This window comes from Typopeltis vanoorti, chromosome 1, assembly GCF_054136105.1.
Source record: "Typopeltis vanoorti isolate ZY-2024b chromosome 1, IOZ_Tvanoo_1.0, whole genome shotgun sequence".
Classification (NCBI taxonomy): Eukaryota; Metazoa; Arthropoda; class Arachnida; order Uropygi; family Thelyphonidae; genus Typopeltis; species Typopeltis vanoorti.
In genome coordinates, this window is record NC_143549.1 from 13,568,456 (window position 1) to 13,585,680 (window position 17,225).

At 36.5% G+C, this 17,225-nt stretch overlaps 1 protein-coding gene across 3 annotated transcripts in view; it reads right to left on the reverse strand.

Moving 5' to 3' along the window:
- Positions 1-17,225, reverse strand: part of LOC150109797 (uncharacterized) — a 128,436-nt gene that overhangs the window by 29,253 nt on the left and 81,958 nt on the right. For all 3 annotated transcript variants that reach the window (XM_090411852.1, XM_090411937.1, XM_090412021.1), the window contains exon 3: positions 3,966-4,336. In XM_090411852.1, the coding sequence (XP_090267978.1) occupies positions 3,966-4,336 (371 nt within the window). The remainder of the gene's footprint in view (positions 1-3,965; positions 4,337-17,225) is intronic.

Genomic DNA, 17,225 nt, shown 5'->3' on the forward strand with positions numbered 1-17,225 from the left:
AATTACCTGGACCCCATCAAATTTATTATATTTCAAGTGCAATAAATTTGATGGGTTCTAGTTGAGCTTCAAGAAACTATTGTCTCCTGTTTATGCACTGACCTGTTAAATATAGTTTTATATGTATTGAAATTCTCTCCACTGCTCTTTTAATAAGCTAAGAGAGTATCTTCAATGCAGTTGTGATTCCCATTTATCTAAGCAGAGACATCACATATCAATCTTGATAAAAAAAAAAAAGGGGGGGGGTAATAAACATTTCTGGATGTTCTTTTTAACTCGGACAGAAATTCTTATCCTCTCCAAAGGGCATGATTTCACTATAGTTCTTGAGAAAAAAAAAATACCATATTTGGATTTCTTCCTGCAAACAAATAACAAAATTCATCCATCCTATCCAGCAATTATTCCAAAGAACTTCATCTAGAACTACTTAAAGTTAAATTCCTCCCCTCACATGTTTGTAAGTTTTGTAGAAATTAAAGCCTACAATCTCTAAGATAAAGCAACCATCTAACCATCTCACCAAAACTGACAGGGGAAAATCTACTGTCATGAATAACTCTGATTACAAGAGAAAGACAGCCCTTCTTCTACATGAGAGAACTATATATCAGACAGCAACTCCCAATAATAGCCAGATCAAAATTATTAATAATAACAATAAACTCATTATTATTATTATGGGCTACTCAATGGAGTCTTTAGACTCACTGAGAGAAACCCTAAACATTATGCCAAGCGCTAGCCAACATTGCACAGTATCCATCGTACTTTACTTTAAAGTCATTCGCAGTCATGGCACCTCACAACAGACTCTTGCATCCTATTCCATTCATTTACTACTCTCCAAGCAAAAAATCTAGTTCTAACACCCTTACTAGTGATACATCCTGGTTCTCCCACCATCAGACCTGTTCTGAAAATTTTTTCTATATCATTGAAAATGTCAACTGTGTTGTGAATGGAGAACCTGTGGAACAAGTAAAACATTTCACGATTTTTACTGAAGATGGTAAATTAAATATAGAAATAGACAACAGAATCAGCAAAGCTGGTATGGTGGGAAGTCAACTGAACAAATTCATATGGAATAAGAGAGAAATTAGTCTGAACACTAAATTAGCTGTATACAAGACAGTGTTCAAACCAGTTTTAACTTATGGATCTGAGAGCTGGGTCAGAAGTAAAACACTTGACCAAAGACTAGAGACCGCAGATATGAGAGTCCTGAGAAAGATTAGAGGCGTGAACAGATGGCATCAATGGCAATATCATATTAAAAATGAGGATATTAGGAATGAACTTGACATTGTCAGCATCCAGGAATGCATTAGCAGAGCTAATCTCAGGTGGTATGGTCACTTAAATAGAATGGGAGAGGAAAGATTAGCAAAACAAGTGTTCTTTGCCAGGTTGGCAGGAAAACGACCCAGAGGAAGACCAAGATATAGGTGGATTGATACGGTATACAAAGTTCTTTAGACGATAGAAATATAAGATCTGATAATGTTGGAGTCTTGACAAGTAACAGACTGATTTGGAGGAAAATTGTAGATAGGAAGTTAGTAATGATGTAATTTTTTCATGTAGTACTGTCATATCCTGTACACCCCTTGAGGGTACATGGCAGGAATTTGATGATGATTAATCTTGTAAAAATCCTTCAGCAATTTGTATGTCTCAGTCACATTATCCCCTTTCCACCTGTCAACCAGTTTCTGTAACCCACAAATCTTCAATCTGTTCTCATAAGGTTTATTCCATAGACCTGCTATCATCTTGGTCACTTGCCTTTGAATCCTCTCCACTTCTTCCTCATCACCAAGAACCCCAAGTGACCAGATTTGCATGCAGTAATCAAAATGGGGTCTTATCAAGGCTTGATAAAGAGGAATGATAACCTACTTGTCTCTGCTCGTTAAAGTATTTTTCAGTAACCAAGTAATCTGATAAACTGCTTTAGCTACTTTTGCTTCAAACTTTAACTACCTATCCACTAACACTTTCAAATCTCTGGCTTCGTCAATTTCCTGGAGTACAGTTCTATCAACGCGGAATACAGCGAGTAATCGTTTCATCTCAAAATGCACAACCTTACATTTTGCCACTTTAAACTGACATCCATTCACCTTTGCCCAGACTGCCAGTCTATCCAAATCATCCTTCAAAATTTTAACAACATCTGTATTAACTATTGTTCTACCCAATTTTGCATCATTGGCAAACAACTGAACAGTTCTCAGATCCTTTCTTATAAAATCATTAAAGTACAAACTAAACAGTAGCAGCCCATGAACAGAGTTATCTGCTCTAACTCCTCTCCAAGTCAAAAACTAGAACCTTGTGACTTCCAAAAGAATGGCTTCTAATTATTATTATTATTATGAGACCTCCACGGATTCAGAGACTCATCGAGGAAGGCCACATACTACATGCACCAGCTATCATACTTATTCTAGATTTCATGCACACTGCTTGCACACACAATATCCAATGGCAATCCATTTCAATCACACACACACACACCCTAGCCCTCATCCCCTTCTTAGGAGCATTCATTCTCAAGCTTCCAAGGATGCTTTTTTCCCCTTAATAAAAATAATGAAAAATATAGCAAATTTTTTTACCCCTACCAGTTTACTGCTTCTAGTAACCCAAAATATATGGAGAATACCAATTCCACATATTTCAGGTATCTCTGAACCAATTTCAAAAATTCTCAAGAAGTATAACCTAGTATCTATGTTTTATTCCCTATCAATAACTCTCTCCTAGTTACCTTCCTTTAAGGATAAATGATTTCCTTTCTCCCTTCCAAGCATGTACTAAGTTCAATATGATTTCCACCTCCTAGAAGTCGATAAAATTGGTGCTCTGTGAAAAAAAATTTTATAAGAACACCAATCATATATCGCTATTAAGAAATTTGGTTTGGTGCAGCATGGGATTGACACTAACCAAAGAATCTTCTGGTCAAGAACTCACCTGCTACTCTGCTTCTCAGCCAAAAACCTTGTCAAAAGTCTTATTTTTATCAACAATCAATTTTTTTTTTCTTTGTTGTTGTTCATACATCATTTTACTACATCTCTCTCTTACATTTTATGTTCACCTATACCCTATTATGTCATCATCATGTAGCTTATAACTTTCTTTTTTTTTTTTGAAATGGCTCAACACAGATGATGATCTGTTAATCTCAGATTGAAATATCTGTCAAAAATAAAGTTTTATTTTATATTAACACATGTCTAAAGGTGTACGGCATCCTCTAGCAAATTTTGTCTTTAAGGACACATGTTCACCTACTTGTCAGGAAATTTTACCATGCCTCCCACTATTATGCATTTATAACTCTGCATTTATAACTCTTCAATTCCTATAAAGTTCTGTTATTTTCTATTCCCAAAGATAACTTTATCATGTACTCCACTGCCTGAATCATTCAACATTTTTTTGAGATTGCCTCTGGAAATTTCAACTTTAAATCCTTATAAAATTAACATACATTACCTGTCCTACACTTCACTATAAATCACAATCACACTCAGTCTTATTCTACTCAACACAAAGTGATGATTACATGCTATTTAAAATCCTCTGCATACGCTTATGAATCAATAAGAACAATCAATATAATTATGTTCTTGTCAATACTACTATCTTATGTCTAAGAAAACCACCATCTTTGACTTTTCTTATGTCTGGTGTTTCCTCCCTGTTAATTTATGCAGATGGGGAAATGAGAGAACAAGAATTCACCACAGAAAATTATGTGAAAATGGATTAGTACAGGTGTTAAGACTAGATGTTTGTTTGCTCGGAGGATGGTGAATGGTTGCTACAGGTACAATAATGATTTAGTAAGGTGATTCTTTGAATTATTCACAGAAATGAATGAGAAAAATAAATAAATAAGAATGTATAATTCTCAAAATATGAAAATAATGTCAGACACTTACTGAGTAAGAACTGTTATTTATTTTGTCCATTTGATGGCAAATTTCTGATATAACAGCAGATGACACAGTAAATGATTCTGATGACAGTTCTTTTAATAGCTGCTGGAGTTTCACTTCCAGTCTGGTAACTACTTGCCCTCTGCATGAATCCTCTTTTTCAGGAAGTTGAGCATTTCCAGTACACATGGAAGGAAGAGCAGCATCCGCAGAACATATTTCCTTTTGACCGCTGTCTAAATTCAGTAAATCATAATCATCTTCTTTGCCAACTGCATCATCATACCACTCTACAGTTTTTGCATTTTCTGTTGCTACTGAGTTGGCAGGGGGCATTTTATTTCTCCTAGTGTTATAATTATCCTTTGTATTATCTGAAAAATTATAAAAAAAATGTACTAAATATTAAGACATCTCTATCATTTATAACTTACATATAACACAGTGTGAACTATATCCCACCCCCCAATCAGAAATACTTCATGGGACAATTTCATCAAGCACAATTAGTAAGGATGCCATTTTGGTAACACAGTCACTCACCATTAAAAAAAACATCTACTCTTTACTCCCTTGTTGAGAACACTTTTTATTAAATCTTTCTTTCTTTCCTCCCATATTAACCTGAAAAATTACTTTCTACATACTTAGTGTTGAAAACATTAATGATATTGGAGAAGGCTCATTAAGATAATTAGAAATATGAAAGAAGCTAATGTTGGAAGGGCATTTATTATGTCTGTCAAATGTGCATTTTTGGATAGATGTGTTCCTTCACATGTGCATTTGAGAGACAAGTTTTTATTATTATAATTATCTGATCTCCACGGAATCAAAGGACTCATTGCAGGAGGTCTATATTCTCACTTATGTAACAAGAACATCAAACTGTGCCTTAAATCTATTCACAGTTTTCACACTCGCCACACTTTCAGGTAATGCATTCCACTCACTAATCATCCTGCATGCAAAGAACCTCCCTCTTACTCCCCTGCTAACTCCTCCTTATACAGTTACCATTTCCTCCAGTTCTGCCCTTGCATCCCTTTACACTATGAAAAGCCTCCACATCAATATGGTAACAACCCCTCATCAACTTATGTCTCAAACATATACTTTCTTCTTCTATTCACAAGGCTCTGTGATGGGGAGGAATCAATCGAACATGAGATGCGGTGATTGATTCATTCAAAATCCAATACCCTTGGAGGGTAATGCTGTAGCCAATGAAGTTCTAACTGAGGCTCGGCTATTGCTGTTACCCTCCTGCCATGATCAGAGCTTTAATTGCTCAATAACACCTTATCCCTACACTGTCCTCTACAGATAACGGGGAAGATGAAAGCATCCTTGCTTTGCCCCTTAAAGCCAGTCCTTATACAGTCCTTATAAACAAGGCTCTGCAAGTCACATTTCCTCAATCAGTCTTCAAATAAGACATTCCATAGACCTGATACTGACTTAGTAAACTTTCTCTGGACCCTCTCCATTATTATTATTGTATGGAAACCTTCACGGAGTCCGAGGACTCATTGTAGGAGACCAAAACTATCCATTCAATCAATCTATCATACCTCTCCTTGAACCCATTAACAGATAAAGCACTTGCAACTGTCCCTGGTAACATATTCCAATCATTCACAATTCTCCAAGCAAAAAATCTAGTCCTCACACCTCTACTAACAATACTTTTATTCCAATAATAAATTTAGTTTAATCCTTTATCCAAGTGTAAGCAAACAAAGTTTGCGCCAGAAGTATCTTCATGACTGAGGCAACTCGTGGTAAAGGTGGACCAAGCTCTTGTCACTACTTGTCTTAGTACCTCCCATAATGCAAAACACATCTCCTTGCAGATATGTATAATGCTATGCATTAAGGGAAGGCCACTACCCAGACTGGTTTCGACCTTTATTGAAGTCTCGTCAGTGGGAGCCAAACCCAGAGGTCATGTATAGCATTATACATGCCTGCAAGGAGATGTGCTTTGCATTATGGGAAATATTAAGACAAGTAGTGATGAGAGTTTGGTCCACCTTTACCATGAGTTGCCTCAGTCCTGAAAATACTTCAGGTGCAAACTTTGTTTGCTTACACGTGGATAAAGGATTAAACTAAATTTATTATAGTTCTAACCAAATGAACTTCCAACATCTTTCTCTAAATCCAGAGTAATTTAATAATAAGGTGAGACACCTTTTGGCAACTTGTATAAGTAAATGCGACTTCTCCATTGCTTCCGCCTTAGTATCACCACCTCTGAGTCTGGCTTCCACTGACAAGACCTCAATAAAGGTCGAAACTGATCTGGGTAGTGGCCCTTCCCTTAATGCATAGAATTATACATGTTTGCAAGGAGGTGTGCTTTGCATTATTGGAGATACTAAGACAAGTAGTGATGAGAGGTTGGTCCACCTTTACCATGAGTTGCCTCAAGTCCTGAAGATACTTCAAGTGCAAATTTTGTGCACTTACACTTGAATAAAGGATTAAACTAAATTTAATATAGTCTATACCTTTATTCAACTTCCAGATATGACCTCTTTCTGGCCCCTCCAACCACATGCTGAAACATTTCCCCTGCATACAGTGGTGAGCTATAAGAGACTCACATGAGCCCTTTGTTAAATTTTTCTCAAATTTGCAAGCACCTTGTTTAATAATCTTGTAGAACTAGAAAATACCACTGTGGAATTTATACATGCTACTACAATTGCTACTTTAAATTCATATTGATTTTCTGATAACTATATAAAAAATCATTTCATTGCATTTTGTTCTGATGGAGCTACCGTAATGTTAGGAAATAAATCAGGTGTTCTTCTATAAAACTTTCCCAACGTTGTGATTTGGTATTGCGCTCATCGTTTACACTTAGCATTAGACGATTCGATAAAAAACATTAAAGAAATAAATCATTTTGAAATATTTATGGATAAATTATATGCTTTTTATCATCAATCACCAAAAAATCAACGAGAATTAAATACAATTGCAAAAGACCTTGGTATCAAAATAAATATCGGCTGTGTGTTTGGACCACGATGGGCAGCTTGCAGTTTACGAACGACTCTTGCTTTGTGGAGAAATTACCTAGCTTTATGCATCGAATGATAAATCTAAGGACATTTTAAACTGACTTCTCAATTTGGAATTTTTAAAAGATCTAGCATTAATGATCGATATCCTACAGGAATTATCATATCTGTCAGAAGCTCTACAAAGTCACAATATAAGCATTATAAGGGCTAAGTTAGGCCTTTTTTCCCTTTTGCGAGCCCTTTGTTAAAATTTCCATAGCTCACCACTGCCTGTATCAATCCTATAAATCCCTTTAAGCAACTTAAATGTTTCTATCATATCCCCTCTTTTTCTCCCATCAACCAACTTCTGGAATACATGCACACACAATCTATTCTTCATAGGGAACATTCCAAAGATCACTCACCTCTGAATCTTCTCTAACACATCTCCATTCCAAACAAACCCAAGAGACCAGACCTGAGTACTGTAATACAGATGTGGACACATCAAGGCCTTATAAAGAGTAATGACAACTTCCTTATTTCTATCTGCTAATGTGTTTTTCAATAGCCAAGTAATCTTATGAACAAGTTTATCAATATGTCCCTAATCTTTAACTTTGTTTATCACCATCCCAAAATCCCTTGCTTCATCTACTTCCTGGAGTACAGTACAATCAATGTGATATAACACTCGTAATCTGTTTATCCCAAAATGCATAGATTTACTCTCCACATTAAACTGATACCTATTATCTTTTGCCCATAGTGACAGCCTATTTAAATCGTATTGCAAGCGCTCCATATTCCTTGATTAACTATTACTCTACCTAATTTCGCATCAATCATCAGCAAAAAACTGAATATTTTCTTTCAGGTTATTTCCTATGTCATTTATATACAAATTAAAACAGTAATGGTCCCAGCACCGAACCTTGCAGCACACCACTAGTCACCTATTTTCACCTCACTTCTGCCCCCCCCCTCCATACCACTTTTTGATATCTGTCCAGCAGCCATCCTTTCATCTACTTAACCGGGGTCATATCCATTCCTGTTTGATCAAATTTGCATAAGAGTTCCATGTGATATTCTGTCAACTGCCTTTGCAAAATCCCCCCCTCCCACCATTCTATGAAAATTTTCTTTCGTGTCAACCTGATTACAACCCCTGAATAGCTTATATGCCTCAATCATATTCCCCACCCCCCCACTTCTTTATATTCACAAGGCTCTGCAACTTACATTCTCTTAACCTGTCCTCATACTCCACATTCCAAAGACCACTGACTACCTTTGTGAATCTTCTCTGAACCCTTTCCAACATATCCTCATTCAGCATGCAAACAAACCTAGTGAGCAAATCTGTGCACAATAATCCATATGATGCCTGATCAAAGCTTTATACAATGGCATCATAACCTCTCTTTTTCTGCATGTAGATCCTCCACATCATTGCCATTATCCGATGTGACATCTTCACAACTTGTGCAATGTGGCCCCTGAATTTTGGGCCCTTGTCCATCAATCACTCCTAGATCTCTCATCTCCTCTACTTCCATTAAAGTTTTCTCACCAAGTGCATACTTTGCATGCCACCGTTTCTTACCAAATCTCAAAACCTTACACTTGGCAACATTGAACTGACAGTTCCACTACCTGCCCATTCATGCAATCTATTCAAGTCCTCTGCTAATGCATTAACATCAGCCTGACTGTGTATTGCTATCCCCAGTCTTGCATCATCTGCAAACAGCTGCATATCACTAGTTAAACCCATCCCAATATCATTAACATACACTTTCTTTTAAGGTTACACAGTGATCAGCATTCATAAGTATGAATTTAGGAACACAAAACACACGTGCTGAAATGATTATTTTATTGATTATTAATAAAATAACATTTGACGTTTCGATCCCTGTATTGAGGTCATCATCAGAAAACATGTTTATATGAAAACAAGCTACATGCTCTTGCACTCTACAAAGGTAAATTGAATCTAAGCTGTTAATTGATCTTTTACTTAGCCTGACCTCTAGTGGTAAAAAAAACTACAATAAACCCTGCTAAAGTTTTCCCGTAAAAAGATTTTCTTCTATACAGTTCAGGTTGCTATTGAATGTTAAATAAAAAAAAAAAAACTTCACCAAGTCTTCTTGCATTGAGATTTTTCTTTGGCTTGCTCTGGTTGCTATAATGGTCGCAAATGGGTCCTCCACATTCTTGGAATGGTTACACCATCATTTTTATTCAGGTTAGGATTGTGTTTGAGCATTTCACATGCTTCTTTAAATTTCCTCTTGAACCAGGTTTTGGCACGGTGTAGGAACTTGGTACCTTTCCAATCAAATCTGTAGTATGTCTGGGGTGCATGGTCTGAAAGGCCGGTTTTTCCAAAATGGAGGTATTTAATGTGTCATTTATGTTTGTCCTTCCTAATTAGGATGGTTCACCCTGTTTCACCTATGTATGGTAAGTTATATGTGCATTGTATTTTGTAAACCCCTGGGTGGGCTAAGTGTGGAAGAGGATCTTTGGAAGAACTGAGTAGATGTCTTAATTTTGTCAGGGGGTTTGAAGGTAGTTTTGATGTTGTATTTGTGTAATGTTCTATTTTTTCAGAAATGCCTCTAACATAAAGTATGGGCAATGGCATTCTTGAAATTTTTTTTGTTTTTAGTAGTGTCACTGTGAAGGATCTTGTGAATAGTTTTTTTTTTTTTTTACTGTATCCATTTTTAATAAATGTATGGCCTCATATTCCTGGTTTAGAGCTTGCTCATTTGAACAAATAGTTTCTGTGTTTAAGGGAGCTTATGATGCCTAGTTTTTTGATAGGTGGTGGTGGTGGTAAGAATTTTTGTGTATGTACTGGCCTGTGGTAGACTGAGAAGGAGAGACAGCCTGAGAGATGACGTGTGACGAGTGCGTCTAGGAAAAGAAGAGAGTTGTTTTTTTCGATTTCAATGGTGAATTGGATACATTTATGTTGTTTGTTCAGGCGACTAAGGAATGTATGTAGTGCTTTGTGGCCGTTGGCCAAATGGCAAAAATATTATCAACGTATCTGAGACAAATTTTGGGGTATAGGCATGCTGATTATGGAGCTTGTTGCTCAAAGTCTTCCATATAAAAGTTAGCTATTGGGGGGGGGGGGAGTAGCGAGCCCATGGCTGTACCTTTTTTTTTTTGAAGATAAAAATTGTTTTGCCACAGAAATATCCAGAATGGAGTACGTGGACAAAGAGGGCTGTGATGTTGTGTGGAAATATGTTCTGTAGGAACATAATAGTATCACTGATTGCAACATTGGTGAAAAGGGCAGTTATGTGAGAGCTAGTCCGTGGGTTAGCCTAGTGGTTATGCACTTCGTAACCATAAGGGAAGGATTGTACTAGGTTTGATTCCTGTCAACAACGTGAGGAGCTTAAGGATCTTCCTCAGCCATAGCCAAATTAGCCGGTCTTGGGAATGGATAGCAGGTTTTTTTTTCCCCAGTTTATCTGGGTTTTTCATCCTGCAAGCAGGCAAACCAGCTCCGTGAACATACTCGAATACAGTCAGGAATACTTCAGACAAATGTCTGAATTGTCAGCTATCCGGTCCTGAGCCTGGATAAAAATAGGGGGGTATTGAGGTGGTGCCATACCTGCCCATAAAAGGGGCTCACGGCCGTTGAATCACCATACGAAATGAATGAATGTCAAAGCTGACTAATAAATCTTGGTTGTTGAGTGTAATGTTTTTAATTTTGTTAATGAAATGTTGTGTAGTTTTTATGCAGGAAGGGGAATGACCTACCAATTCCTTGAGAGTGGCTGTAATTTTTTGGCTAAGTGGTAATTCGGGCTGTTGATTCCTTCAACAATCGGACGTAGTGGTAGTGTGTTTGTTTTGTGTATTTTTGGCAGGCTGTAAATTCTGAGCACACAGGCATAATGCGATATTAGTTTTTTGGTAGTTTCTTCTGGCCATGTGTTAACGGATTTAATTGATTCAGTTGTTTTCTTTTTAAACCCCTTGATGCGCTTCGTGGAGTTGTAGTTTACCATTTGGTAGGTGTTGTGGTCCGATACCAAATGGTTCATTTTTTCTATTTAGGTTGTCCGATCTAAAGATACACGTTTCCTTGTTAATTATTCAACTGGCCTTTCTGAAACGATGTAGAGACAGCAACTTAATATCCAACTGCATTAAACCAAAAAAAGAAGTTTACGTATACAATGTAACAATGGAAGGATGAACACATGGAAGTATTTAATGACACATTAAATACCTCCATTTTTGAAAAATCTGTATTTCAGACCACGCACTCCAGACATACCACAATTGACTGGAAAGGTACCAAGTCTCTACACCATGCCAAAACCTGGTTCAAGAGGAAATTTAAAGAAGCATGTGAAATGCTCAAACACAATCCTAACCTGAACAAAAATGACGGTCTAACCATTCCAAGAATGTGGAGGACCCATTTGGAACTATTACAGCAATCAGAACAAGCCAAAGAAAAATTTCAATACAAGAAGACTTGAAGTTTTTTTTTTAATTTAACATTCAATAGCAACCTGAACTGTAGAGGTCCAGAAGAAAATCTTAGTATGGGAGGACTTTAGCAGGGTCTATTGTAGTTTTTTTTTTTACCACTAGAGGTCAGGCTAAGTAAAAGATCAATTAACAGCGTAGATTCAATTTATCTTTGTAAAGTGCAAGAGCATGAGCTTGTTTTCATATACACATGTATTTTTCTGATGATGACCTCAATACAGGGATCAAAATGTCAATTGTTATTTTATTAATAATAAATAAAATAATCATTTCAACACGTGAGTTTTGTGTCCCTAAATTCGTAAATATGAATTATTAGCATACAAATTGAACAACAACATACCTCTGTTCATTTGCCATCAAAGTCCCTCCTCAACCATACAATCTACACTCCACCTTCTCATAATGTTGCCTTCACGTGGATGAAATACACTGAAAACTACTTATTGAATACTTCAACTATATTCTCTGCATTGGTTACCAATTTGCCAGTATTTTTTTTTTTTATTCTACTTGCCACATATCAAAAGAACTCACTAGGGGTTTTTCTTAGCTTGATTGGCTAATTTCTTCTCTTCTTTAAAGAATCTCTTATAACTGGCTGCAACCCATTTTATCACTTCATGGTGATTCCTCTCACCAACCAGGAGAAGATTACGAGATTCACAGACACATCCTTGATGATAAAACCAGATCTAAGACTCTTAAATCCTCATGTGTCCTCCATGATATAATGCCTAAGATTAATGTCCCTTAAGAACTCAAGAAATTCCTTCTTATTTCTTGATGCTATTTCTTCATTCCCATCAACAGTGCCATAATTGAAATCTCTCATAACAATCATTCACTAAACCAAGTTGACTAAACATTTCTTCATCTCTATATTCTGTTGCCAGTGGCAACACCCAACCAAATCTCATTCTATCAACCTCTGCTTCATACCATACTGCTTCAAAACCACTGCCATTTTCCCACCTTGTATCCCAACTTTGTATGGACATATCCCAATAGCAGCAGCATTCCTACTCCTTTTTCCCATTCCTATCCTCACAAAAAAACACCATATCCTTCCATTTCTATTCTTGTCAAAATATTATTCTCATCTAATATGCTTAGCACAATTTCACAAATTAGGATATTAGGGTGCAAAGACATGATATTAAGATGTAATTCCTCCAAGCAAAACTGGCAAATAACAATGGAGCTCATTGCTAAAAAATGTTAGATATTTTCTCTATAGCGCAATTGGAAGAACCACGGTATGTTGATACACGAGGATCTAACTTAGACCTTTTCTACTCTTCGATTAGAAAAGGCCTAAGTTAGATCCTCGTCACGACAGGAGGAATCTTTATATGGACTTTTTCAATTGAAGGCGAGTTAGCCGATCTGATATGGTGGTAGCAGGGTTTTTCTCCCAGAAACTTGGGTTTTTCATCCAGCATAGAGTCAAATCGGCCCTTCAGAAGACACGCAATTTACAGACAAAAAATACTAGTTATGGTGGTGGTAGGCAGTAGATGGCACTAATGCAGATGATTGGTAGTATAGATTCTGCGTAGAGGTGGAGACTGAGAGTTGTATAGTAGTTATCCTCCCACGATGAGTCTTCGGACTCCTTGGAGGTGTCACGAATAATAATATTTTGTTTTTAGACATTCCACACTACAAATTACACCGATATGAGCAACTATGAAGCTAGGACTGAAAGTGATAGTGGATTTAGAAATATTCAGAGATCGCAGTGCTACTAGTATAAAAACAACACAGAGAATAACAGCAGAAATACAAATAATGATGAAATCACTGTTCTTCAGAAGGCCTTTATCTGACTTCAATCACAATTTTACTTTGATGAAATCTATATCCTAAAATTCTAAAGGACTGAGAAAAGATTAGTACAGATACAGAAAGAGACACAGAGAAAATAACAAGACAGTAGAATACTGAGTATAAGAATAAATTCAAGAATTTATTATTATAGAACAATGTCAAGTTCTTTCCTAATATCCTAGTTTTTAATATGATATTGACATTGATGCCATCTGTTCATGTCCCTAATCTTTCTCAGGACTCTCGTATCTGCAACTGCAGTCTAGTTTTTGGTCAAGTGTTTTACTTCAACCCATCTAATTCCTAATTTAGTGTTTTGACTAATTTCTCTTTTATTCCATATAAATTTATTCAGTTGACTTCCCACCATACCAGCTTTGTTGATTCCGCTGTCCCTTTCCACATTTAATTTACCATCTTCACTAAAAATTGTGCCTAAGTAGGTGAAATGTTTTACTTGTTCTATAGGTTCTCCATTCAAAATGCATATTTTCAATTCTTCTGCCTAATTTCATTGTCTTTGTCCTGTTATTGCTGAACTTCATGCCACATCTATTAGTGAAAATTCGAAACTTGTAGCAGATTTAATTAGAAGAATAACATCATCCACATAAAGCAAAGAGCTGACATTAACATCTCCAATTTTAATATTAGATTGAATACCACTTTCCTACATAATTGAAGGTGAGTTAGCAGATCTGATATGGAGGTAGCAGGGTTCTTCTCCCAGAAACTTGGGTTTTTCATCCAGCATACAGTCAAATCAGTCCTTCAGAACACATGCAATTTACAGACAAAAAATACTAGTTATAGTTGTGGTGGGGCATAATGGACATACGTGTCTGACGCCAGGTTCACCATTCAAAATGCAGTTGATATTTTCAATAATTCTGCCTAATTTCACTGTCTTTGTCCTGTTATTGCTAACCTTCATGCCATATCTCTTAGTGAAAATTCGAGACTTGTAGCGGATTTATTTAGAAGTATAACATCATCAGTATAAAGCAAAAGAGCTGACATTAACATCTCGAATTTTAATATTAGGTTGAATACAATTTTCCTACATAATGTGATCCATATAGATAATGAATAACAGAGGGGATAATGGACATACTTGTCTGACACCAAATTCAACATTAAACCATCTTCCTGTACTTCCTTTAATTCTAACTGCTGACTTACAACTATAAAGACTAAGTATTGCTTGATATAATGCCCAGTGACACCATACAACTGTAGAATTTTGAATAGCTTTTCTCTTGGCACCTTGTCAAGAGAAAATGCCTTTTCCAGATTTACAAAACTTAAATATAAGATCTTTGTTATATTTCCATGATTTCTCAACTATTTGTCGTAAAGTGAAAATCTGATCCTGACAGCCTCTATTTGGCCTGAATTTATTTCCCTTTTTTCTATATAGGTACTATGACAGCTCCACCCCAGTGATCTGGAATTCGTCCCTCTGTCCAGGCCTTCTAAACTTATGTAGTGCAGCCATTGTAAGACTTTTATACTTCCATAATTGAGCATTTCTGGTTGAATATCATCTACTCCAGTTGCCTTTCCACATTTCAGGCTTTTGATGACTTTTTTTACTTCAAGTATGGATATGTATTCCTGGTCATGACCATGCCTGGTCAATGTTTTTTTTTACCACCATGCTGTCCACTGCTTGTTCCCTTTAGCGATTTTTTCAAGTAATTACTCCATACTTCAAGGATATCTTTTTCTGCAGTTTTTCATGTCACCTTTATCATCTCTAATTCCTTTTACAGCACTCTTTCCTCCATTTCTGAGCTTCTTCAACAACCTCCAAAACAGGGGTTCCCAACCATTTTGTTTCCTAGAGCACATTCTAAAATATCGGTAGGGCGATGGGCACCATCTATTTTTTCAAGCAAATTTTTTGAATTCTCTTGTTAAATGAATGCAACTTCGAATGTGCGTCTACTTTACATTGTATGCGTTTAATAATCGTCATGTATCATTAACGCATGCGTCATATAGCATGCCATGAATTGTTGCGTGATGTGCACATGATTATTTCAAACTATATGGCACACGGTTGAACAGCGGCGGGCACACACAAATTGATCGACGGGCACCATGGTGCCCGTGGGCATGGGATTGGGAACACCTGCTCCAAAATATCTTGCCACCTTTTTGATATTTATTTTCTATCTTCTTACCAAAGTCTTCCAATGACTTTAGCTAGTTTTACACAGTGTTTAGCTTTCTTACATTTGTCTCTGTATTCTCTAAGAGCAGAAGTTGACTTATTTCCAGGAACTTTTGGTATGCATTCTTTTTTTCCTTCACTGTCTATCTAACTTCCTGAGCTGAGTCCACCATGGAGTTCTGATTTTTCTATCCTTGCAGACAACCTCACCATATGCCTCTCTGGATGAATCAATGTTTGGTTCCTGTTATCAAACTCTTTCATTTTTCCTTCAATAATGTTTGTGTATTTTAGTCTACAGTTCACATCTGAGAGCTGCTCAACTTTTATTTGCTTTAAAACTTTCTTACATGTTCTTCTTTTCAGTATGAAATTTAATTTTATCATACTCAAGACTAAATGGTGATCACTTTCAATTTCAAATCCTCTGTACACTCTGGTGTCCAGCACCAGGGAGAAAATATCACTATCAACAATAACATAGTCAATGAGACTTATTTCTTGTCTCTTCTCTTTATGTGAATTTGTGCACATTTTTATGTTGGAACATTGTGTTAGTAATAACCAGTCCACCTCCTGAGTAGAAACACAAAAGGTATTTGCCATTATTATTAGCTTGCTCTTTTCTCCAAATTTTCCGAGTTAGCCGAGTGGCTATGTGCTTCACAACCATATGCCTAGGTTCGATTCTTGTCACTGACATGAGCAGATTAGGATCTTTCTCAGGCATAGCAAAGTTAGCCAGTCTTGGGCAACTGCAGGACTTTTCTCTCCAGTTTATCTGGGGTTTTTCCCCCCACAAGCAGACAAACTGGCCTTGAGAACATAATGCTTCTACAGACATAGGGCCAACCACGTTATCCTCTTATAACTGTTGCAGTTATAAGGAATAGAAACCCTCAACACCATAAAATTAAAAGAGGAAAAGATTAAGAAGAAGATCTATGTATTATTTATTTAGATTTTAATTACATTTTCATAATATTTTTATTCTTATACAGTGAAAGCAATATTTTATTGATCTCGGAATTTCCTAATTTCTGTTTCATCTTAAAAAAAAAGGTATAAATATTCTTTCTTAGTTTGATACTATAGGTCAGGGGTTCCCAACCTGGGGTACCCATACCCCCAGGGGGTACAGTGAATAGCAGGTAAATAAGTATATTATGCTATTAATATATTCCAAAAATAGTTATGTTATCAACATTTCCGGGCTATTCCATGTTGGTACTGTCTGTCAGCCACACCAGCAACATTTCAGGTCTCTTTTCGGACATGGACACAGTGAGGTTGCATAGCCTTTTTGTCTCACTGAAGGGTCCGATAACTCAAAATGTCCGGTTAAGATTCAAGATAGCTAGTGAAATTGCCAGATCAGCGCTCCCTCGAGGCTCGTCTCTGCGGCATCTGCACCTCCTGCATATGCACGTGACATACTGTTGGTACACACTCCAACTGCTTCATTTCGACATGCTCACAGTACACACGTTTTAGTGATAAACATAGGTTAGCTAAATTACTTTTGCCGACTTCACATTTGCTCACTAAATTTTAATCTAATCGTAAGTAGCTTATAGTTTATTTTTAGCCTATTCTAAAAATGAAAGGATAGATCAAGATTTAAATACATTAAAATATTATTTATTTTTTAGCTTATTTTTAAAATGAAAGGTTAGATCA